This window comes from Pecten maximus, chromosome 17 (assembly GCF_902652985.1).
Source record: "Pecten maximus chromosome 17, xPecMax1.1, whole genome shotgun sequence".
NCBI classification, from domain to species: Eukaryota; Metazoa; Mollusca; class Bivalvia; order Pectinida; family Pectinidae; genus Pecten; species Pecten maximus.
The window spans coordinates 32,964,529-32,992,365 of record NC_047031.1 but is presented as its reverse complement, the minus strand read 5'-3'; the positions used below and the strand labels follow the sequence as shown (position 1 = coordinate 32,992,365).

The window sequence follows — 27,837 nt, the reverse complement described above, 5'->3', positions numbered from 1 at the left end:
CCATGTATTAACAATAAAATAAATATTCCTAGTAGACTAAATAAATGTTAATAGTAATATTAACAGAACAAAAGTAATTTGTAAAAATCTATTTATTTATATATAAATTATATTAAAAGCATCAAAGTATTAATATATGATAATATAGTCTGATTATAGACCCGGGGCAGACATGGTGTCTTATAGGACTCCAGGTAGACTCGGAGTCCACTTGGAGTGCACTCCCAAGTTTACCTGGAGTCCAAACGGAGTGCACTCCAAGTCCAAATGGAGTGCACTCAGAGTGCACTCCATTTGGACTTGGGTGTAACCTTTAGTCTACACTCAACTGTATGTTATTACGACTGGTAGAAGAACTTATGTCCCAGTTTAGACAATTCTTGTGATTCACTGGGTATTTAAACTTTAATGATTCGCACTTTAATCCTTTACATATGTATAGTTAATACACCCCGGTAGTAAATATGCACGGTTCCAAGAAAAAGAAGTTCGAACCCAATCCCCCACCCGCATCCACCACTAGGACAAATCCTAGATATTCTGTGTCGGACTAGGACTACATGGCTCAAAAGCGCCCCCACACGGCCAGTAATACTTGTCCGTCTTCACCTTCAGACAAATAAAACAGAATTTCGTCTGACAAGAGTTCCGTGGACACGTCATGTGTTTACAACTTTCTCCCTCATCGTATTCTATGACACAGTGACACACTGGGCATGCGCGAACGGAAGGACAGTTCGGCACATCTACCAGAGTTCTCGTTCCGCAGTTCCTTAACAATGCTCTTATTTTTGGTAAACTTTCTTGACATTCAGGATTGTAGCAGATGTCACCAATAGTGGTTCGGTTGCATCTGACACAGAATGAGAACGAGGCTCCACTTTTTTCGCAGTTGAAGCACTTTGAACGCCGTTTTACAACTACTGAAAATCGCCTCATTGCAAACTGGACAGAGATAAATATTGGCCTCTCTTTTCTAAAACATTTGAAAATAATTTGCTACAAAACAAGTTATTTTCGTCATTAGAGAGACATGCTAGTTTACTTATAGACTGAAACTCCCATGTTTTTGAGCATTGTTCACCTGGCTTGTTTATATCCGGTACAGCTGGACACGTGACTTCGATGCCGCCATTTTGTATCTTTTTCCATGCGTATAGATATAGGTTTTCTGGAGCTGAAATAAAATGAAAGACATAATAAAAATAGAGTATGATATGTTTCCAGCAATCAATACCAGCTGGTGTCCTCAGGTAAATGGGACGATTTCCAAAATCACGTGCATGTGCACAGATTGGTTGGCGAAAAATGAAACATTGAGTATGTAATCCAGAAAAAAAAATAACAAGATAATCAGGAGAACGAGACAGTGTTGTTGGTCGAAAATGACATATTTATATTAAAGTATTAAACTGATTTTTTAATTAAAATGAAATGAAGTACAAAAGTATTAATTGAAATAAATTGTTAATGAAAAAAGAGAAGAAAAATAACGATCTCATAATAAATGCAATTATTTGATATGTTATGTCATATTGGGTAACTAGTATAGAATAACACTTACTACATAGACGATATTCACGATATGATTCCCTACTTGGTAATGTTGTGACGCCATGTTACACGACTACGTCATGCAGTACTTCTGGCATAATCTAAGATAAGACAGGCCTGTTTCAATTTACTTTTTATTTCACCTATAATAACTTACAGACAGCATGGCCACATGACATCGCTACACACGTGTCGTCTGAAAACGGTTCTGTGTCGTCAGGCCTTGATGTCTGGTGGAACGGATGTGGGTCTCTGGAGGACGGTCTCCGGATGACGTAAAGTGATTTTAACCCAGGGTAATCTGAGAGTGACTTCCCTTTGTCTAGCATGATGCAACGATTCTTGATCAAAAGGTCAAGGTCACCGTATCCGAATCTTCCTATTTTGTTTCTTACATGCGCAATGCAATCGGAAACAGTCCATGCCTGAAAAAAAGAAAGATAAAAATACCTTTCCATGAATGAAATTATTTAACAGTTCTCGCAATGTAATAATTGACGAGACGACGTCATAGTGATATATTTAGATCGTATATACGAGGGATGACAGATGGAAAGGATACACACAGACCTATATGCGTAATGTGACCCCGGTGAAGGATTTTACATAGACCGTATATACATCGATCGTATATATACATAGACTGTATATAAACACAGACCGTATATATACACAGACCGTATATATAGATAGACCGTATATATACACAAACCGTATATATACACAGATCGTATATATACATAGACTGTATATATACACAGACCGTATATATACACAGACCGTATATATACACAGATCGTATAGATACATAGACCGTATATATCATAGACCGTATAAACACAGACCGTATATATATACAGACCGTATATATACATAGACTGTATATATACACAGACCGCATATATACATAGACCGTATATACATAGACCGTATATACACATACTGTATATATACACAGACCGTATATATACATAGACCATATATATACACAGACCGTATATATACACAGACCGTATATATACACAGACCGTATATATACATAGACCGTATTATACACAGACCGTATATACACAGATCGTATATATACATAGACCGTATATATATATAGACCGTATATACATAGACCGTATATATACATAGACCGTATATACATAGACCGTATATATACACAGACCGTATATATACACAGACCGTATATATACACAGACCGTATATATACTTAGACCGTATATATACACAGACCATATATATACATCGATCGTATATATACATAGACGGTATATATACATAGACGGTATATATACATAGACCGTATATATAAATAGACCGTATATACACAGACCGTTTATATACATAGACCTTATATATACATAGACCGTATATACATAGACCGTATATACACAGACCGTATATAAACATAGACCGTATATATACATAGACCGTGTATATACATAGACGGTATATGCATAGACCTTATATACACAGACAGTATATATACACAGACCGTATATATACATAGACCGTATATATACATAGACGGTATATGCATAGACCGCATATACACAGACAGTATATATACATTGTACATAGACCGTGTATATACATAGACGGTATATGCATAGACCGTATATATACACAGACCATATATACACAGATCGTATATATACATATACCGTATATATACATAGACCGTATATACACAGACCGTATATATACACAGACCGTATATACACAGACCGTATTTATACATAGACCGTATATACACAGACCGTATATATACACAGACCGTATATACACAGACCGTATATATAGATAGACCGTATATATACACAGACCGTATATATATACAGACCGTATATATACACAGACCGTATATACAAAGACCGTATATATACATAGACCGTATATACATAGACCGTATATACATAGACCGTATATACACAGACCCTATATATACATAGACCGTATATACATAGACCGTATATACACAGACCGTATATATACACATACCGTTTATATACACAGACCGTATATACATATACCGTATATATACACAGACCGTATATATACACAGACCGTATATATACACAGACCGTTTATATACACAGACCGTATATATACACAGACCGTATATACAGAGACCGTATATATACACAGACCGTATATATACACAGATCGTATATATACATAGACTGTATATATACACAGACCGTATATATACACAGACCGTATATATACACAGATCGTATATATACATAGACCGTATATATCATAGACCGTATAAACACAGACCGTATATATATACAGACCGTATATATACATAGACTGTATATATACACAGACCGCATATATACATAGACCGTATATACATAGACCGTATATACACATACTGTATATATACACAGACCGTATATATACATAGACCGTATATATACACAGACCGTATATATACACAGACCGTATATATACACAGACCGTATATATACATAGACCGTATTATACACAGACCGTATATACACAGATCGTATATATACATAGACCGTATATATATACAGACCGTATATACATAGACCGTATATATACATAGACCGTATATAGATAGACCGTATATACACAGACCGTATATATACACAGACCGTATATAGATAGACCGTATATACACAGACCGTATATATACACAGACCGTATATATACACAGACCGTATATATACTTAGACCGTATATATACACAGACCATATATATACATCGATCGTATATATACATAGACGGTATATATACATAGACCGTATATATAAATAGACCGTATATACACAGACCGTTTATATACATAGACCTTATATATAAATAGACCGTATATAAATAGACCGTATATACACAGACCGTATATATACATAGACCGTATATATACATAGACCGTGTATATACATAAACGGTATATGCATAGACCTTATATACACAGACAGTATATATACATAGACCGTATATATACATAGACGGTATATGCATAGACCGTATATACACAGACAGTATATATACATTGTACATAGACCGTGTATATACATAGACGGTATATGCATAGACCGTATATACACAGACAGTATATATACATAGACCGTATATACACAGACCGTATGTATACATAGACCGTATATATACATAGACCGTATATATACACAGACCGTATATATACACAGACCGTATATATATATAGACCGTATATATACACAGACAGTATATATACATAGACCGTATATACACAGACCGTATATATACATAGAAAGTATATATACATAGACCGTATATATACACAGACCGTATATATACACAGACGGTATATATACATTGATCGTATATACACAGTCCGTATAATTACACAGACCGTATATATACATAGACCGTTTATATACACAGACCGTATATATACATAGACCGTATATATACATAGACCGTATATATACACAGACCGTATATACACAGACCGTATATATACAGAGACCTTATATATACACAGACCGTATATACACAGACCGTATATACATCGATCGTATATATACAAAGACCTTATATATACACAGACCGTATATATACATAGACCGTATATATACATAAACGGTATATACATAGACCGTATATATACATAGACCGTATATATACACAGACCGTATATATACACAGACCGTATATACATAGACCGTATATACCCAGACCGTATATACACAGACCGTTCATACACAGACCTTATATATACACAGACCGTATATACAATGTATACATAGACTGTATATATACACAGACTGTATATATACACAGACCGTATATATACACAGACCGTATATACACAGACCGTATATATACACAGACCGTATATATACATTTATCGTATATATAAATAGACCGTATATATACATAGACGGTATATGCACAGACCGTATATACAATGTTTACACAGACCGTATATACAATGTATACATAGACCGTTTATACAAAGACCGTATATATACATAGACCGTATAGATACATAGACCGTATATATACATAGACCGTATATACACAGACCGTATATATACATAGACCGTATATACACATATCGTATATATACATAGACCGTATAGATACATAGACCGTATATATACATAGACCGTATATATACATATAGACCGTTTATATACATAGACCGTATATATACATAGACTGTATATATACATATACCGTATATATAGACAGACCGTATATATACATAGACGGTATATACACAGACCGTATATATACATAGACCGTATATACACAGACTGTATATAAATAGACCGTATATATACATAGACCGTATATACATAGACCGTATATACACAGACCGTATATATACATAGACCGTATATATACATAGACCGTATATATACATAGACGGTATATACACAGACCGTATACATGTATATAGACAGACCGTATATATACACAGACCGTATATATACACAGACCGTATATATACATAGACGGTATATGCACAGACCGTATATACAATGTATACATAGACCGTATATACAAAGACAGTATATATACATAGACCGTATATATACATAGACCGTATATATAGACAGACCGTATATACATAGACCGTATATATACATAGACCGTATATACACATACCGTATATATACACAGACCTTATATATACATAGACCGTATATACATAGACCGTATATATACACAGACCGTATATACACAGACCGTATATACACAGACTGTATATATACACAGACCGTATATATACATCGATCGTATATACACAGACCGTATATATACACAGACCGTATATATACATAGACCGTATAGATACACAGACCGTATATACACAGATCGTATATATACATAGACCGTATATACACAGACCGCATATACATAGACCGTATATATACACAGACCGTATATATACACAGACCGTATATATACACCGACCGTATATTTACATAGACCGTATATATACATAGACTGTATATATACATAGACCGTATATATACATAGACCGTATTATACACAGACCGTATATACACAGATCGTATATATACATAGACCGTATATATACACAGACCGTATATATACACAGACCGTATATATACACAGACCGTATATATACACAGACCGTATATATACATAGACCGTATATATACATAGACCGTATATATAGATAGACCGTATATATACAGACCGTATATATACATAGACCGTATTATACACTGACCGTATATACACAGATCGTATATATACATAGACCGTATATATACACAGACCGTATATATACACAGACCGTATATATACATAGACCGTATATATACAGACCGTATAGATACACAGACCGTATATATATATAGACCGTATATATACACAGACCGAATATATACATAGACCGTATATATATACAGACCGTATATCTACACAGACCGTATCTATACTTAGACCGTATATATACACAGACCGTATATATACATCGATCGTATATATACATAGACGGTATATATACATAGACCGTATATATAAATAGACCGTATATACACAGACCGTATATATACATAGACCGTATATATACATAGACCGTATATATACATAGACCGTGTATATACATAGACGGTATATGCATAGACCTTATATACACAGACAGTATATATACATAGACCGTATATATACATAGACGGTATATGCATAGACCGTATATACACAGACAGTATATATACATAGACCGTGTATATACATAGACGGTATATGCACAGACCGTATATATCCACAGACCGTATATATACATAGACCGTATATATACATAGACCGTATATATACATAGACCGTATATATGCAGACCGTATATATACATAGACCGTATATATACACAGACCGTATTATACACAGACGGTATATACACAGATCGTATATATACATAGACCGTATATATACACAGACCGTATATATACACAGACCGTATATATACATATACCGTATATATACATAGACCGTTTATACACAGATCGTATATATACATAGACCGTATATACACAGACCGCATATACATAGACCGTATATATACACAGACCGTATATATACACAGACCGTATATATACACCGACCGTACATTTACATAGACCGTATATATACATAGACTGTATATATACATAGACCGTATATATACATAGACCGTATTATACACAGACCGTATATACACAGATCGTATATATACATAGACCGTATATATACACAGACCGTATATATACACAGACCGTATATATACATAGACCGTATATATACATAGACCGTATATATAGATAGACCGTATATATAGAGACCGTATATATACATAGACCGTATATATACATAGACCGTATTATACACAGACCGTATATACACAGATCGTATATATACATAGACCGTATATATACAGAGACCGTATATATACACAGACCGTATATATACATAGACCGTATATATACATAGACCGTATATATACAGACCGTATATATACACAGACCGTATATATACACAGACCGTATATATACATAGACCGTATATATACTTAGACCGTATATATACATAGACCGTATATATACATCGATCGTATATATACATAGACGGTATATATACATAGACCGTATATATAAATAGACCGTATATACACAGACCGTATATATACATAGACCGTATATATACATAGACCGTATATATACATAGACCGTGTATATACATAGACGGTATATGCATAGACCTATATACACAGACAGTATATATACATAGACCGTATATATACATAGACGGTATATGCATAGACCGTATATACACAGACAGTATATATACATAGACCGTGTATATACATAGACGGTATATGCACAGACCGTATATATCCACAGACCGTATATACACATAGACCGTATATATACACAGACCGTATATATACACAGACCGTATATACATAGACCTTATATATACATTGATCGTATATACACAGACCGTATATATACACAGACCGTATATATACATAGACCGTTTATATACACAGACCGTATATATACACAGACCGTATATATACATAGACCGTATATATACATAGACCGTATATATACATTGATCGTATATACACAGACCGTACATATACACAGACCGTATATATACATAGACCGTTTATATACATTGATCGTATATATACATAGACCGTTTATATACATAGACCGTATATATACACAGACCGTATATATACATTGATCGTATATACACAGACCGTATATATACATTGATCGTATATACACAGACCGTATATATACATTGATCGTATATACACAGACCGTATATATACACAGACCGTATATATACATAGACCGTTTATATACACAGACCGTATATATACACAGACCGTATATATACATAGACCGTATATATACATAGACCGTATATATACATAGACCGTATATATACATTGATCGTATATACACAGACCGTATATATACACAGACCGTATATATACATAGACCGTTTATATACACAGACCGTATATATACACAGACCGTATATATACATAGACCGTATATATACATAGACCGTATATATACATAGACCGTATATATACAGACCGTATGTATACATCGATCGTATATATACATAGACGGTATATATACATAGACCGTATATATACACAGACCGTATATACACAGACCGTATATATACAGAGACCTTATATATACACAGACCGTATATACACAGACCGTATATACATCGATCGTATATATACATAGACCTTATATATACACAGACCGTATATATACATAGACCGTATATATACATAGACGGTATATACATAGACCGTATATATACATAGACCGTATATAAACACAGACCGTATATACATAGACATTATATACACAGACCGTATATATACACAGACCGTATATACACAGACCGTATATACACAGACCGTTTATACACAGACCTTATATATACACAGACCGTATATACAATGTATACATAGACTGTATATATACACAGACCGTATATATACACAGACTGTATATATACACAGACCGTATATATACACAGACCGTATATACACAGACCGTATATATACATAGACCGTATATATATATAGACCGTATATACAATGTATACATATACTGTATATATACACACAGACCGTATATATACACAGACCGTATATATACATAGACGGTATATATACATAGACCGTATATATAAATAGACCGTATATACACAGACCGTATATATACATAGACCGTATATATACATAGACCGTATATATACATAGACCGTGTATATACATAGACGGTATATGCATAGACCTATATACACAGACAGTATATATACATAGACCGTATATATACATAGACGGTATATGCATAGACCGTATATACACAGACAGTATATATACATAGACCGTGTATATACATAGACGGTATATGCACAGACCGTATATATCCACAGACCGTATATACACATAGACCGTATATATACACAGACCGTATATATACACAGACCGTATATATACATTGATCGTATATACACAGACCGTATATATACACAGACCGTATATATACATAGACCGTTTATATACACAGACCGTATATATACACAGACCGTATATATACATAGACCGTATATATACATAGACCGTATATATACATAGACCGTATATATACAGACCGTATGTATACATCGATCGTATATATACATAGACGGTATATATACATAGACCGTATATATACACAGACCGTATATACACAGACCGTATATATACAGAGACCTTATATATACACAGACCGTATATACACAGACCGTATATACATCGATCGTATATATACATAGACCTTATATATACACAGACCGTATATATACATAGACCGTATATATACATAGACGGTATATACATAGACCGTATATATACATAGACCGTATATAAACACAGACCGTATATACATAGACATTATATACACAGACCGTATATATACACATACCGTATATACACAGACCGTATATACACAGACCGTTTATACACAGACCTTATATATACACAGACCGTATATACAATGTATACATAGACTGTATATATACACAGACCGTATATATACACAGACTGTATATATACACAGACCGTATATATACACAGACCGTATATACACAGACCGTATATATACATAGACCGTATATATATATAGACCGTATATACAATGTATACATATACTGTATATATACACACAGACCGTATATATACACAGACCGTATATATACATAGACCGTATATATACATTTATCGTATATATAAATAGACCGTATATATACATAGACCGTATATATACATAGACCGTATATATATATAGACCGTATATACAATGTATACATATACTGTATATATACACAGACCGTATATATACACAGACCGTATATATACATAGACCGTATATATACATTTATCGGATATATAAATAGACCGTATATATACATAGACGGTATATATACACAGACCGTATACATGTATATACGCAGACCGTATATATACACAGACCGTATATATACATAGACGGTATATGCACAAACCGTATATACAATGTATACATAGACCGTATATACACAGACCGTATATATACATAGACCGTATATATACATAGACTGTATATATACACAGACCGTATATATACATGGACCGTATATATACACAGACCTCATATATGCATAGACCGTATATATACACAGATCGTTTATATACATAGACCGTATATATACACAGACCGTATACATACATAGACCTTATATACATAGACCGTATATATATACACAGACCGTATATACACAGACCTAATATATACACAGACCGTATATACAATGTTTACACAGACCGTATATACAATGTATACATAGACTGTATATATACACAGACCGTATATATACACAGACTGTATATATACACAGACCGTATATATACACAGACCGTATATACACAGACCGTATATATACATAGACGGTATATATACAGAGACCGTATATATGCATAGACCGTATATATACATAGACCGTGTATATACATAGACGGTATATGCATAGACCTATATACACAGACAGTATATATACATAGACCGTATATATACATAGACGGTATATGCATAGACCGTATATACACAGACAGTATATATACATAGACCGTGTATATACATAGACGGTATATGCACAGACCGTATATATCCACAGACCGTATATATACATAGACCGTATATATACACAGACCGTATATATACACAGACCGTATATATACATTGATCGTATATACACAGACCGTATATATACACAGACCGTATATATACATCGACCGTTTATATACACAGACCGTATATATACACAGACCGTATATATACATAGACCGTATATATACATAGACTGTATATATACACAGACCGTATATATACATGGACCGTATATATACACAGACCTCATATATGCATAGACCGTATATATACACAGATCGTTTATATACATAGACCGTATATATACACAGACCGTATACATACATAGACCTTATATACATAGACCGTATATATATACACAGACCGTATATACACAGACCTAATATATACACAGACCGTATATACAATGTTTACACAGACCGTATATACAATGTATACATAGACTGTATATATACACAGACCGTATATATACACAGACTGTATATATACACAGACCGTATATATACACAGACCGTATATACACAGACCGTATATATACATAGACGGTATATATACAGAGACCGTATATATGCATAGACCGTATATATACATAGACCGTGTATATACATAGACGGTATATGCATAGACCTATATACACAGACAGTATATATACATAGACCGTATATATACATAGACGGTATATGCATAGACCGTATATACACAGACAGTATATATACATAGACAGTGTATATACATAGACGGTATATGCACAGACCGTATATATCCACAGACCGTATATATACATAGACCGTATATATACACAGACCGTATATATACACAGACCGTATATATACATTGATCGTATATACACAGACCGTATATATACACAGACCGTATATATACATCGACCGTTTATATACACAGACCGTATATACACAGACCGTATATATACATAGACCGTATATATACATAGACCGTATATATACATAGACCGTATATATACAGACCGTATATATACATCGATCGTATATATACATAGACGGTATATATACATAGACCGTATATATACACAGACCGTATATACACAGACCGTATATATACAGAGACCTTATATATACACAGACCGTATATACACAGACCGTATATACATCGATCGTATATATACATAGACCTTATATATACACAGACCGTATATATACATAGACCGTATATATACATAGACGGTATATACATAGACCGTATATATACATAGACCGTATATAAACACAGACCGTATATACATAGACCTTATATACACAGACCGTATATATACACAGACCGTATATACACAGACCGTATATACACAGACCGTATATACACAGACCTTATATATACACAGACCGTATATACAATGTATACATAGACTGTATATATACACAGACCGTATATATACAGACTGTATATATACACAGACCGTATATATACACAAACCGTATATACACAGACCGTATATATACATAGACCGTATATATATATAGACCGTATATACAATGTATACATATACTGTATATATACACAGACCGTATATATACACAGACCGTATATACATGAATGTATACATAGACCGTATATATACATTTATCGTATATATAAATAGACCGTATATATACATAGACGGTATATATACACAGACCGTATACATGTATATACGCAGACCGTATATATACACAGACCGTATATATACATAGACCGTATATACACAGACCGTATATATACATAGACCGTATATATACATAGACTGTATATATACACAGACCGTATATACAATGTATACATAGACCGTATATACACAGACCGTATATATACATAGACCGTATATATACATAGACTGTATATATACACAGACCGTATATATACATGGACCGTATATATACACAGACCTCATATATGCATAGACCGTATATATACACAGATCGTTTATATACATAGACCGTATATATACACAGACCGTATACATACATAGACCTTATATACATAGACCGTATATATATACACAGACCGTATATACACAGACCTAATATATACACAGACCGTATATACAATGTTTACACAGACCGTATATACAATGTATACATAGACTGTATATATACACAGACCGTATATATACACAGACTGTATATATACACAGACCGTATATATACACAGACTGTATATACACAGACCGTATATATACATAGACGGTATATATACAGAGACCGTATATATACACAAACCGTATATATACAGATCGTATATATACATAGACCGTATATATACATAGACAGTATATATACAGAGACCGTATATATACACGAACCGTATATATACACAAACCGTATATATACAGATCGTATATATACACAGACCGTATATATACATAGACCGTATATATACACAGACCTCATATATGCATAGACCGTATATATACACAGACCGTTTATATACATAGACCGTATATATACACAGACCGTATATATACACAGATCGTTTATATACATAGACCGTATATATACACAGACCGTATACATACATAGACCTTGTATACATAGACCGTATATATATATACACAGACCGTATATACACAGACCTAATATATACACAGACCGTATATACAATGTTTACACAGACCGTATATACAATGTATACATAGACTGTATATATACACAGACCGTATATATACACAGACTGTATATATACACAGACCGTATATATACACAGACCGTATATACACAGACCGTATATATACATAGACCGTATATACACAGACCGTATATATACATAGACGGTATATATACAGAGACCGTATATATACACAAACCGTATATATACATAGACCGTATATATATAAAGACCGTATATATACATAGACCGTATATATACACAGACCGTATATATACATAGACCGTATATATACACATACCGTATATATACATAGACCGTATATATATATATAGACCGTATATATACACAGACCGTATATATACACAGACCGTATATATACATATACCGTATATATACACAGACCGTATATATACACAGAGCGTATTTACATAGACCGTATATATACACAGACCGTATATATACATAGACCGTATATATACATAGACCGTATATATACATAGACCGTATATATACATAGACCGTATATATACATAGACGGTATATACCCAGACCGTATACATGTATATACACAGACCGTATATATACACAGACCGTATATATACATAGACGTTATATGCACAGACCCCCCTATATACAATGTATACATAGACCGTATATACAAAGACCGTATATATACATAGACCGTATATATACATATAGACCGTTTATATACACAGACCGTATATATACATAGACTGTATATATACATAGACCGTATATATACATAGACCGTATATATACATAGACCGTATATATACATAGACCGTATATATAGACAGACCGTATATACATAGACCGTATATATACATAGACCGTATATACATAGACCGTATATATACACAGACCGTATATATACATAGACCGTATATACATAGACCGTATATATACACAGAACGTATATACACAGACCGTATATACACAGACCGTATATATACATAGACCGTATATATACACAGACCGTATATACATAGACCGTTTATATACACAGACCGTATATATACACAGACCGTATATATACACAGACAGTATATATACACAGACCATATATACATAGACCGTATATATACATAGACCGTATATACATAGACCGTATATACACAGACCGTTTATATACACAGACCGTATATATATACAGACCGTATATACATAGACCGTATATATACATAGATCGTATATACATAGACCGTATATATATACAGACCGTATATACATAGACCGTATATATATACAGACCGTATATACATAGACCGTATATACACAGACCGTATATATACACAGACCGTATATATACACAGACTGTTTATATACATAGACCGTTTATACATCGATCGTATATATACACAGATCGTGCATATACATAGACATTGTAGAACGTGTTGATACTCAGGTCTGATTCCGGGTTGCAATGTATACATTCCTAGTTTGACACTGGTTCCTCGGGGACATGTAATGGCGAGAAAGATATCCCTAGTAATGACACAGAAAGACTTTTCATTATGACAAAAAAAACCAAATACATTTGGAACCGTAGTGAAAAAGTTGTCTTCGCCGAACTTCCAAACACCCACACTGTCTCGTGGAACTTGCATCATCGTCTTCTGACTCGGTCCCCGCTTCGGAAATAAAACAAACACAGCGTTATGGTTGATACAAACACCACCTATTTACACACGGAGATACGACTTGGGATTCTACATATAATATATGAAGACAATATATCGAGCTGATCGTTAACAAACAGACATGTAGAATCGTACATTAATGTAATATAAAAGGCATAAAAGTGAACAAAAACCTTTAGATATCATGGTACCCTCACGAGTTTTATTTATTCGTTATCGTATTGGAAATCTGCTGAAGCTGCTTGTCCCTACTAAATAGGAAAGTGTCCGTAAGTGATCCTCGTTTCTCATATCATTCACAGATTCATTTCCCGTTTATCCTGATCAAGATTTTCTATTCTATAATATATATTTCTTTAACACATCATCAAGGAAGATTCTAGTGTTCAGTAGGATTTTAAGATATCACCTAGGACACCGACAACCATTTACATGTGATTTTTCCGATTCCATTCTTGGTTTCAACGTGTATTTGTTCCTTAACATGCCTTAATGATTCGTGATTTTCTTTTTGTAAATGACCTCTTCAATACGTCATACTTAGATGTATATTAATATCCAATAATTATCATGCTAATCAGTTGACATGGTGATCTCAAATTTTCACTTGACATGCTATTACGATGACGTCAATACATACTTTCTGAATAAATATTTACCTGTTGTGGAGAAGCATTAGGGTCAAGGACTGGAGGCCTTCCACTGGATACCTGGGAATCTGAATACAAGCGAAAGGAATTGGTAGTCTTTTCGACATAATTAGAAAACACGGGTCTTTCGTTAACAAGAGGCTTACTGTTGTAGGTTGGAGAGTTAGAAATCCCCGACACACGAGACATTCTGGGGGTAGACCTATTTACTTTGGACCGCGATGTTTCCCGCATCGTCATGGATCTCTGTAGCCCTCTTGGTGCTGGTGTTCTATTAACACGAGGGGCGTCATTCGTTCTTGTCTGTATAAAATTCGAGTATCTATTCACTGGTTTGTTCAGTGTTTGAACATTTCTACCCGAATAATGTGATGCATGTCCATAGAAAGATGCAGGTGACCGGGGCGAATTCACATTAGGTTGGCTACAATACTGATGACGTGTTTTACACTCAGCAGACCGAACATTTGTTATCCTGTCAACGCTATCATAGAATGCTTGCATATCTGGGAACTGACCATCCTTGTGAATAATCCTCGGACCTGTATGGTTGTATTGGCGGATCAGTCTCGTCTGGATAGCCCTGTGCTACTAAGCCAGGACCAGGATATACAGGGAAAGGATAGCAGTTGTCTTTTTTGTTATCATTTTCCCTCTGTTGATGTGGTGACGTCATCGTTGCGTGATATTCGGTCGGAACAGTATTCATTTCTTCTGAATTCCCAGGATAAATCGCCTTGTATGCTATTTTGTTTGACGACGCATTTCCCAGTTCATTATCATCTTTCCTTGGATTACTGCCATGCAGTCTTCTTTTGTCTACCACGCCAGATTGTGGTTGTAAGTCAAACGATTCCTGAAAATGGGAAACCAGTGTTGACACGGTTGGTCGCGAACCTCGAGCAGACCTTGATTTACAGAGTGTGCTCTCTTGTCGACATCCGACTAGAACTGATTCGTCCTCATTTTCGGCATAGTCACTGTCCTCTCTAGCTATCATGTCTTCTGGAGGTTCTTGACTATCCTGTCTCTGTTGTGGTGTCAAATGCTCCTCTATTGAACAATATTCCTCGAAACCTACAGGACATAACTTGTAAGTGCTATATGGAGTAATTTCATCGTATACTTCCTCCTCGACTGAAGATGAAGTCAGTTGATTATCACTATAATCTGTGATATATTCTGAAGCTACTTCTTCGTTGTCCACTTCATCGAGGTCCGAAGAGTACTCGTTTGAACTTCGCAAGCCAGAAAACCACTGCGAGCTTGGTTTCTGCATTTGCCGAACTGACATCGTATTGCGTTGATTACTGACAGTAGCTACTGGTGGGTTTTCATCGTTATATGTTGATTCCATTATACAGTATGTATATGTACTCGGAATGGTTTTATTTTGATAATGTAAACAGTTTCGTTTACAAATATGGCTGTTATAAGATTGCTTTTTTGTTTGCCAATAAGCAGTTTATCCAGTTGTCATTTTTCTGGCAAATTCACTATGGCATGCAACGGTCTAATCTGTCAACAAAAAATGATAATAATCACACTAATAATGACAGACGAACATGTAAAGTAATCACATTTAAACTGTTTAAATAATTAGTTATAACTATACTTGACGATTGGGATCTAACAAGTCTAAATAAGTTTTCTAATACGTTGTGACACAGAACAAAGCATCTCTAGAAATAAAGACGCATAATCTCTAAAACGATGTAAAAGTTGAACAGACTGCTGTCAGATCTTTGATGAATACTGAATTTATTAATATATATGATATGCATACTGTACATTATGTAAATTGTCATTTTATATTGACCTTACAACATTATAATGCAGATAGATAACGTACAAGGTTGGTTTGCAATTGAAAGTTTGAAAACATTTATTTTTCCCTATTCTAAATATCCTGTATAAGTACAAATCGATATGGTCGCATTCAAAAAACAAATTCTGTACTTTTCCAATATTACTACTACGTATTACGTATACACGATATTTACTTTCACTTTCGATTGATGATTGGTAACCCACAAAAAGTATAAGAAAGATACAACGTCATGTAAGTAATATTAATGTAAATATTAATTATTTAAAACTGTAACAACTACTATATACATTAGTCTATGTACTATTTCATCATATCATATTGGTAGTGTGTTGTGAGGTGATATCATCGTTTAGTTAACTATTACCAGTTTTTATTGAAATTTCCATAATCTCTTTTTAGATCTTTCTAGTAACATTGAAAAAAAAATTACGTTCATTATCATCAAAATACAGGTTACTTATTCATATTATATTTATAGATTTGAAAACATTTTTCATATAGTGTTGTGACTATACTGTGTTATAGACTTTTTAACGCTTATTATCTAATTATGATCATACATTCATTTGAAATATTTTGAGTGGTTTTTCCATATATTTAAAATCGATAAAGCTTCCCTTTTCCTGAAATACAGATCTTAACGCCAAAGAACATGTTTACAACGACTTCAACGAGGTATATTTGAAAATGGATTCATCCCTCACTAGAGATAATAAAATACTCACCAAACTAAAGTAGTGTGTTGTACCAGGTCTGATAGGGACGACACCTTGACATGTGTATACAGCGTATGACGTAATACTGTGGAAATCCATTTACAATTGTTTCATCTGTTTAAAAATCTACCCATGCACGTCGACTGAGACACCGTATATAGAACTTGTGGTTTTCCAGGTGAACGTCTGTAACCAACCACCATAAATGTCGTCTGTGTAATTTCCACACACGCTTGTAAGGACATGGTGTTGTCTAGATCTATATTTAGTAGTTTCGGTTTGTCTGTAGACAGCGTATTGTATCATCTAACTATTGTTAACAGTGAGCAATGTCTTCATTCATTCATTTGTAATAAATGGCATTGACTGTTACTTTCGATATTAAAAGTTGAAGTATCTTTTTTTAATGTATTGAGTTCTGGTAATCCCTGGTCTTAAATCTTGACAACGATTAATCGATTTTGAGTTGTATTGTTTTCGATGGATTTTTAAAACTTTAAAAATGATACTAGAAAAATATATGCATTGTACAACGCTACAATGTAGATATTTTTGTAGTAAAATGTACCAGGTCAGCTTTTGATTTTGCCAATAGTCGTTGTAAGGAGTGTTTTGATTGGTCAAATCAGAACAAAATGATATTATCAAAAAAAGTCATATTTAAAATAAAATATCAGTTTTATAAAATGGACAATTTTCGAAAAAATGTCATCAATGTTATACTATGTTTAATTAACGATTACTAATGAAGCGTTCCCCACATTGATTCCAGTTTAACCGGTCCAGTGAAGACTGCGTTACACACTCCGTGTAAGTTAATCCTAATTTAATAAATGCAACCCAAAACACTATTTGGTAAACATTCCAAGGGCATTGTAGTTGGGAAATATTAATGACTCATTACCATATATGGTAGGTACTGCTGATTGATACATTGTTTGGATAATTATATGTTTCCAATGTTTGATAACAACATGAACGTTGTTAGATCGTGGAATGAAAAATGTTGATATCATTTAAACTGTTTTAAACTGATCTAAAAGATTTTTTTCTTCAAAATTTGCTTCAAAATAAAGTCAACTAGACAACGGGTTCATGTATTGTAAATTGTTTTATTCAACTAATTGAATGCAGGACATGGGAGATTCAATAAAAATAAAAAAAAAAGATGCCAGAAGTTTGCTATTAATGCATATATCCCAAATTAATAGCCTGTTCTATCCACTTTCGTCAGACTAAGGTAAATTGCACACAAGATTTGTTGATTTCGTTTTCCCTGTTAGAAACAGAATCTTCGAATAGAACAGATTCCATTTCGTAGATAATGCTGTATATCTGTATAGTTTTTCATTTTCCTTTGTGTATGATGATTTGAAATTATATCTCAAAATATCCTGATAAATATTGGAGAGCAATACTCCTTCCGACCATCAAGATCGAACTCTTGGCTGTCATTTCCATAGCGGCATCCTAACAAATCCAGCAGACTGTAATCTCATTAGTTTTCCATGTATAGGAAAACGTCACACGAGTTGGTAACATAAGGTGGATATTTGTCGTGTATATCACATGAATAATATTGAATAAATGAATAATACGATACAATACAATGTGGTTTATCTGACATCATACAATATTGTTTATTTCAATGTCGGATATCATTATCGTAAAACACATGTACAGGGGATACAAATGTACATAACCACGACAAACCTAACTCATTACAGCTGTGTTCAAGGCAGTATATACTATTACAGGGAACAGTCCTGTTAATACAGTCAAACTTGTAGACAAAGAACTACTCCATGTCGACAACAACACATATCTGTATAGACAGGTGGTCTTCTGTACCCGCCACAAGCCCCTTGATATACATTTTAAATACATAACATGTACTAACACTACATATTCATTATACGTGTAAGTGTATGCAATTATAGCACACGGGTATTTTTTTCTCTAGAAAATTAAGGTTAAAATGTTCAATTAATATCAGACTTCTACGTCTAAGATTAGACAATGTTAGCTGGTATTACGTGTAAATATTTTTGTCACATTAATATATTTACATTCTACTTTCGTTTTCAAATAAATAACAAGTTAAAAAACGTAAGAAAGCGGAGAAATGGCATACAATACATTTGTATTTTTACAAAATAGAGAAAACTTACCTGTACCGTCAGAGTCTTCAGGGGTATTAGCCAATCTCTTATCTGTGAGAGAAAATAAACAGATTAAAACCATAAAAACATAGACCATAGCTATACAGTTAAAAAAATTATGATATGATAACACACGAATTTAATTGTCACGTTGAAATCAAAACATGTATATAAAGACTTTAACTACAGCCAAACATTATACACTACACTGGAAGTACACACTCGAAAACTATCCCGTAACTACATCGCTATTCTTTGAAAGATTAATATAGTAAAGCATTACACTACTCATCAACAGAAGTACATCCTTCTTCTTTGAAAGATATATTTAGTATATCCTGAAATTTGTCATCCGCTGATATCACGACAGGTTATCATTTCGTGACCTATTTTTACAGGATTGTTCACGTGACAGATGTAGCTGTCGAACAGGAAATATATTTGTTAGCTTTACGGGTGGACTATCATGACCTACTTTTACAGGGTTGTTCTCGTGACAGATGTAGCTATCGAACAGGAAATATATCTGTTAGCTTTACGTGTGGACTATCAAACTAGACTTTAAACAAGACTTATTGTTTAGTTTAGCCTGTCATAGATTACGCCAAGTGTTATATATTTATATATATATATCAATGTCAGGGTTCATACGGATTTTGTCATACCAAATTCAAGGCCTTTTCAAGGCTTTTTCAATGTCTTAATTAAATATTCAAGGCCCATTTTACTCGTCATCTAAGTCATCTTGAGAGGAAACAAGAGAACAAAAAAGGCAACTTATAACTATCCACTAGATAAAAACACAACTTGACATGGTAATTATTAACCTCTGTAGGGGAGGCGACATGGACAAAATTGAATCCAAATGATCAGTGGCCAGGGTTTCACTTATCCTAATGAAACCTTAATATTCAAGGCTTTTTTCAAGGCTATAAACCAATTGTCAAGGCTGTTCAAGGCCCAATGTGAAATTCAAGGCTTTTCAAGGCTCAAGGTGAAATTCAAGACTTTCTCAAGGCCCGTGCTAACCCTGAATGTTAGCAGTGAAACCCTTCACTGGACTTTAACTAAGGCTTATTGTTTAGTTTAGCCTGTCATAGATTACGCTAAGTGTTATAGATATCTATGTTAGCAGTGAAACCCTTCACTAGACCTTAACTAAGGCTTATTGTTTAGTTTAACCTGTCATAGATTACGCTAAGTGTTATAGATATCTATGTTAGCAGTGAAACCCTTCACTAGACCTTAACTAAGGCTTATTGTTTAGTTTAACCTTTCATAGATTACGCTAAACGTTATAACGATATCTTTGTTAGCAGTGAAATCCTTTACGAAAGTTTAACCAGAAATTTATTGTTTAGATAAAACATGTCACAGAAAAAACAAAATTCCATATAGATAGTTTCTATGCCAGATAAACCAGAGACTCGTTATCACGTCATAGACTACACTAAATGTTATTATAAACTGGAGTGACTTTGAATTCAAAATGCTATCTGTGGCTGAAGCAATTACATGTATATTTATAGGAATCTTATAGAATATAAGGGACATGTTCATCACGAAATAAAGCCCTGTCTAATCATTGAATGACGAAAGTAAAACGTTACCTACATTGACGCTATCTAACACGGTTTATTTTTAAAATGTTTAGACACCAATGTAAAATTGGATATTCTCTATGTAACTCTGTAACAGTTAACATATTTATCGTACAGACGCCTCCACTTAAACTCTGAGGTTACATTGGAAAGGATCTAATTACTGTGTATAACCCATCAACGTTAAGGAAAACTTCCTAGTCTGAGTGTTTACAGTAGCACACACACCCACACACCCACACACACACACACACACACACTATCTCTCACACACACACTTTACTACAGTCGTGTTATCGTACATCTAAACCACATACCATGGTTTTATGAACATTAAAGTGTACATCTACCTTTCTCGGATCTGGAATCTGCTTCATCACCAGAGTGGACTGTTGTGATTTCCCTTCGTCTACTTTCACTTTCATCTGGGATGAGGATAGCGCACAGTATTATGATAATTACAAGCATTTCATAAAACATTTTGAAGATCGTTTGTCATTCAGTATAAACCGAAAATGAAAGTAGGAAATACCATAACCCATATAAAGCGTCCAAAGGTTTCCAAATCAATATATACTTCTTAGTTGATTACTTTGTTTATGGTATGTACAGGTACATCATTTATTATTGATATTTACCATTTTTAAAAGACAACTTGAAACTAATCACTACGTGTATTATACATGTATATCAGCAGATATGAAAACAACAGACAAATAACGACTGCTGTAATATGTTACCTTGACCGTCGCTGACTAATGCCCTACTCTTGCTGTATCAGTAGTTGTTTGTCTACTAGGAGTATGGCTGTCATATAATTTACAAATTATGCATACTACCAATATCAGCAAAATTTCAATAACCATTTCTCTACATACATACACACGCAATTTAAAACCCATTAAAAGTGAAAGTGAAAGTACAAACTGAATACACATTTGCTAGGTAAAACCGGTCCGTGTCCTTTATATAGCAAGATATACGTTCTCCTTCCTAATAATACTCGTTCCTAGATTATACTCGCATATTGATTTTGAGCTAGAATTACAATTTCAGTTAAATGTCCGTGTGGTCATGTTGGGAAATATCTGCTGGTTTTAATTTATAATATTTTCCATAGGCGATAAAATTGGAAGTTATATAATATATATATTGCACTGTGGGTTTACCAATAAAAAATAAACAAAATATTCACAATATTATATTAAAGTAAAAAAAAAACAAACACTTTCATTTTACTGCCGATTTCTTTCGAAAATGTCAGCATTTGTTATACATGCATGATTATTTCCAAAAACATATTTTTTAACACATTTTTTTTCATATGGAGCTACTAAATAACTGCAGGCCGTTAAATCTGTTGTCTACATGCTGTTTGTTTGATGTCTATATGTCAGACCTCTGAATGACAGTTGCACGAGACAGTCTACACATATGCTAAAACATCTGATCATTTAGAAGCTGCTCATGTAATTACATGGCTGTGAAAAGGTACCTCCTATCATCATAAATATAAAGACTGTGATAGCGCATTTCTGTCTGATAAATGTCAAAAAATCATATCAATCTTCATGTTTTTGATACTACATGGTATCACTTAAAAACTATGCTCTTCAAACATGACAAAACTATCTCTGCAACAACATTTTTTTTTCGAAATTATTGGATATCACGTAAAAGATCTCAACGACACTCATACTTATTGTAAAAATAAACCCTTATGTGTTATTCATAAGGCATTTTGTTTGTGTTGTATTATATTAACCCCCTCCCCAACACTTATCGCTGGATATCAAGTATATTGACAATGTACAGTTTGTATAACAACCTAACGTTCTATGTATGATGACTTTATTACATTACCTGATCTTTCAGTTTGTCTTTCCTCTTCTTCCTTCTTTTCATCCTTGCGTTTCCTAACTGATCTATGTCTGACTGTCGGAGGGGTACTGATCAGTAAGAAAAACAACAACATTGTATCATTTACTACATTAAATAATGATAAAATGTACATACGAACTCAGCGGATTATACATAGCTATATAACCTGACAGGAATTTGTGATATTAGAGGATTTTATTGGTACTAGTTGTTTGGTGATTTAAGACAGGACTATATAGTACATTGAGGGCAGATAGGAAATGTTACCGGAGGTTTTCTCCATTATTGTCTAAACATTGTAATTCTAATATATATTTTATATAACATAAAACACAACAATACTGTATCATGATACAATATCATATACATTATAAAAGAACACATTGGTTTTCTCTAACGTTACAAATGTATTTTTGCTTAATTAAAGGTAATTAAATCTTCATCATCAGTTAAATGAAACTGAAAGAGAAAGCAGAATGTTTTTGGAATGTATGTATTCTCGTCATGAAACATTATCTTTCACTGATAAAGGTGCGTACTGTTTACATAAATCAGTAATAAATCGATAATGCTATCGCCAACAACCGTGCTATGATTCATCCTCAACATTGGCAGTCAAAAATTGCGTGGGCCTTCATTATCAAAATTATCATTATTAAACCCGAGGATGAAAATTGATAACGATTACACCTTTATATCGTGTGAATGGTACAATGTTAAAAATCCCAAGCTGAGAATTCAATGACTGTGTCAATATCGGCAACACATAATAAGACATACTACAAATCTATTTACATGTGGTACGTATATAACCTCTTACAACGTCATCAATGGTACATACAACATTTTACACTAGCCCTCCACCCCAGGAATGCGAGTTCGAAACCTATGTGGTGCAGTTGCCAGGTACTGACCGTAGGCCGGTGGTTTTTCTCCGGGTACTCCGGCTTTCCTCCACCTCCAAAATATGGCACGTCCTTAACTGACCTTGGCTGTTAATAGGACGTTAACAAAAAAGAAAACAAAAACAAAAAACCAACAAATAAACATACAACATCTGATACATTCCATGTATTGGAAAGGGTGTTAATTCTTACCCTGTTCTTTCTGCTCTCGGTGTCCATGAGTTTCCTGAGCCTCCTCCTCCCCCTCCTCCTCCTCCTCCTCCCCCTCCTGAGCCTCCTTGCCCTCCATGTTGCTGTGGTCTATTACGATAATAATGTATAGCGGCTGATATCGTTACTATTACTGCTACTGTCACAACTACCCCAAGTACAACCAACTTTACTGCCACCATTTTACTTTCGGCTTGTTAGCTCTCTGGACGGAGTCCAGGAGAGCTTACGCAGTCATTCTCATGTTTTTGCCGGAAGTAGAATTATTAAAATTTTGTGGACAGAGGATATCAGAAACAGTGGGACTGTCAGAATGGATTTCAAGACACATGATTGGGGTCGACACGAACTAGATTTGACAAGAAATTTGAGTTGTTAAATGTTTTCATTTTCGAGTAATCGTCAATTTACGGTGTCATTTTTGACATATTCGGTGTCACAGGGACATGCCGAACGTTATTCTGAGGAGTTATGAGGCAAAGTTCCTATATCAACCCACTGTAATGTGTATATAGTAATGTGCTGCAACATACGTATCCCTGTGCCGCTGCAAAAAAATGCTGCTATGCGTGTTACTTTATACACATTATGTCGTCTGCTACAGTGTACAGAGTGTCTCGCGAGGTATACGTATACGTCCCTGGCAAACACACTAATATGAAACATTACTATGTGAACGGATTTTGACAATATTTCGTCATGTTATGAAGAAATGTCCATAGTTTCTTCTCATAATACTTATTTATTTTTCCGTTGAGTATTTATGGAGCAATACAGAATTGTCTACACTGATAATTTCCGTGTGGCGCCATTTCTCTATATGACGTTACTAAAATAACGTCAAAATGGCGTTCAAAAAATAAGGTATTGTAAAAAAAATATATGATTTCTCTAGTCATATACATCGGAAAACAGTGAAAATATTATGAGATGAAACAGGAAACAATTCTCTATAAGAGTACAAAATTTCATTTAAAACGATCAATACACAAAGTCAGAAAAATTCATTGAAAAAGTTAAAAATACAAAGAATATATAGCAAAATTTAAAAAAAAAAAAAAAAGACTAAAATTGGCACGTTACTGTATCAACGTCCAGAGAGCTACGAGGCCCTTGGCCTCTTGTTATCATTGATAACACGGCCATGGAAGTGTAGCATCAAGAACAACACTGTATACGTGACGGGGAAGCGCACGTCTGGGCGTCATAGGTAAACACGCCTGAGCAGTGTATTATAAAATATTTATGTACTCTAAATAGAATACAAAGAGTAAACATTTGAACATTTTAAAGCTTATGTTCAGATCTGGATTTTATATATGCTTGCTTTACCTTGACGACGTTTGTCTAAGTCATAGTTACCGCTCGGAGGTTCTCGAATGTAGCTACTCAATAAGCACAGCCGAGGAGTTCCGATTGCATCGATAACAAGGTTTTAGAAATGTTTTATCTAAAATGATAAAGTACAGTTAAATGTGTACACAGGACACTAAATAGGACATGTGATGTGTTGTTTATATATATAGTGATTTCATACAGGGATGTTTACGTTAGCAACCAAAACATATTGCCTTTATAACCAGATATTTCTTATACACACATATAATTTAGTTATAGCATTACACGTGTAATTGGAAAATGGCTGAATACTTTCACTTTCGATTTTACAGGTAGTCAGATGGCCAGATTCCTCTTACCTGTTTTGTTAGCTCATCATTCATAGTACTAGTCTGTTAAACGGGTTGAGTTTTAAACTAGACGTATACAAATTGGTATTACTTTAATCGAGCGGGTATTGTTTAATGGTTAGTGTCGTCTTCTGGGTACGA

General features: G+C 33.8%; 1 protein-coding gene across 1 annotated transcript; it reads right to left on the bottom strand.

Annotated features, from left to right (window-relative positions):
- Nucleotides 1–337: 337 nt before the first annotated feature.
- Nucleotides 338–25,840, bottom strand: LOC117315587. Its single transcript, XM_033869848.1, has 8 exons — nucleotides 25,808–25,840; nucleotides 24,876–24,961; nucleotides 23,363–23,437; nucleotides 21,421–21,462; nucleotides 16,712–16,770; nucleotides 15,948–16,043; nucleotides 1,712–1,979; nucleotides 338–1,177 (listed from the first exon to the last, which is right to left on the bottom strand). Exons 6-8 carry the CDS (start codon nucleotides 16,020–16,022, stop codon nucleotides 936–938), a joined length of 585 nt encoding a protein of 194 aa, XP_033725739.1. The 5' UTR covers nucleotides 16,023–16,043; nucleotides 16,712–16,770; nucleotides 21,421–21,462; nucleotides 23,363–23,437; nucleotides 24,876–24,961; nucleotides 25,808–25,840; the 3' UTR covers nucleotides 338–935.
- Between the last annotated feature and the right edge of the window lie 1,997 nt (nucleotides 25,841–27,837).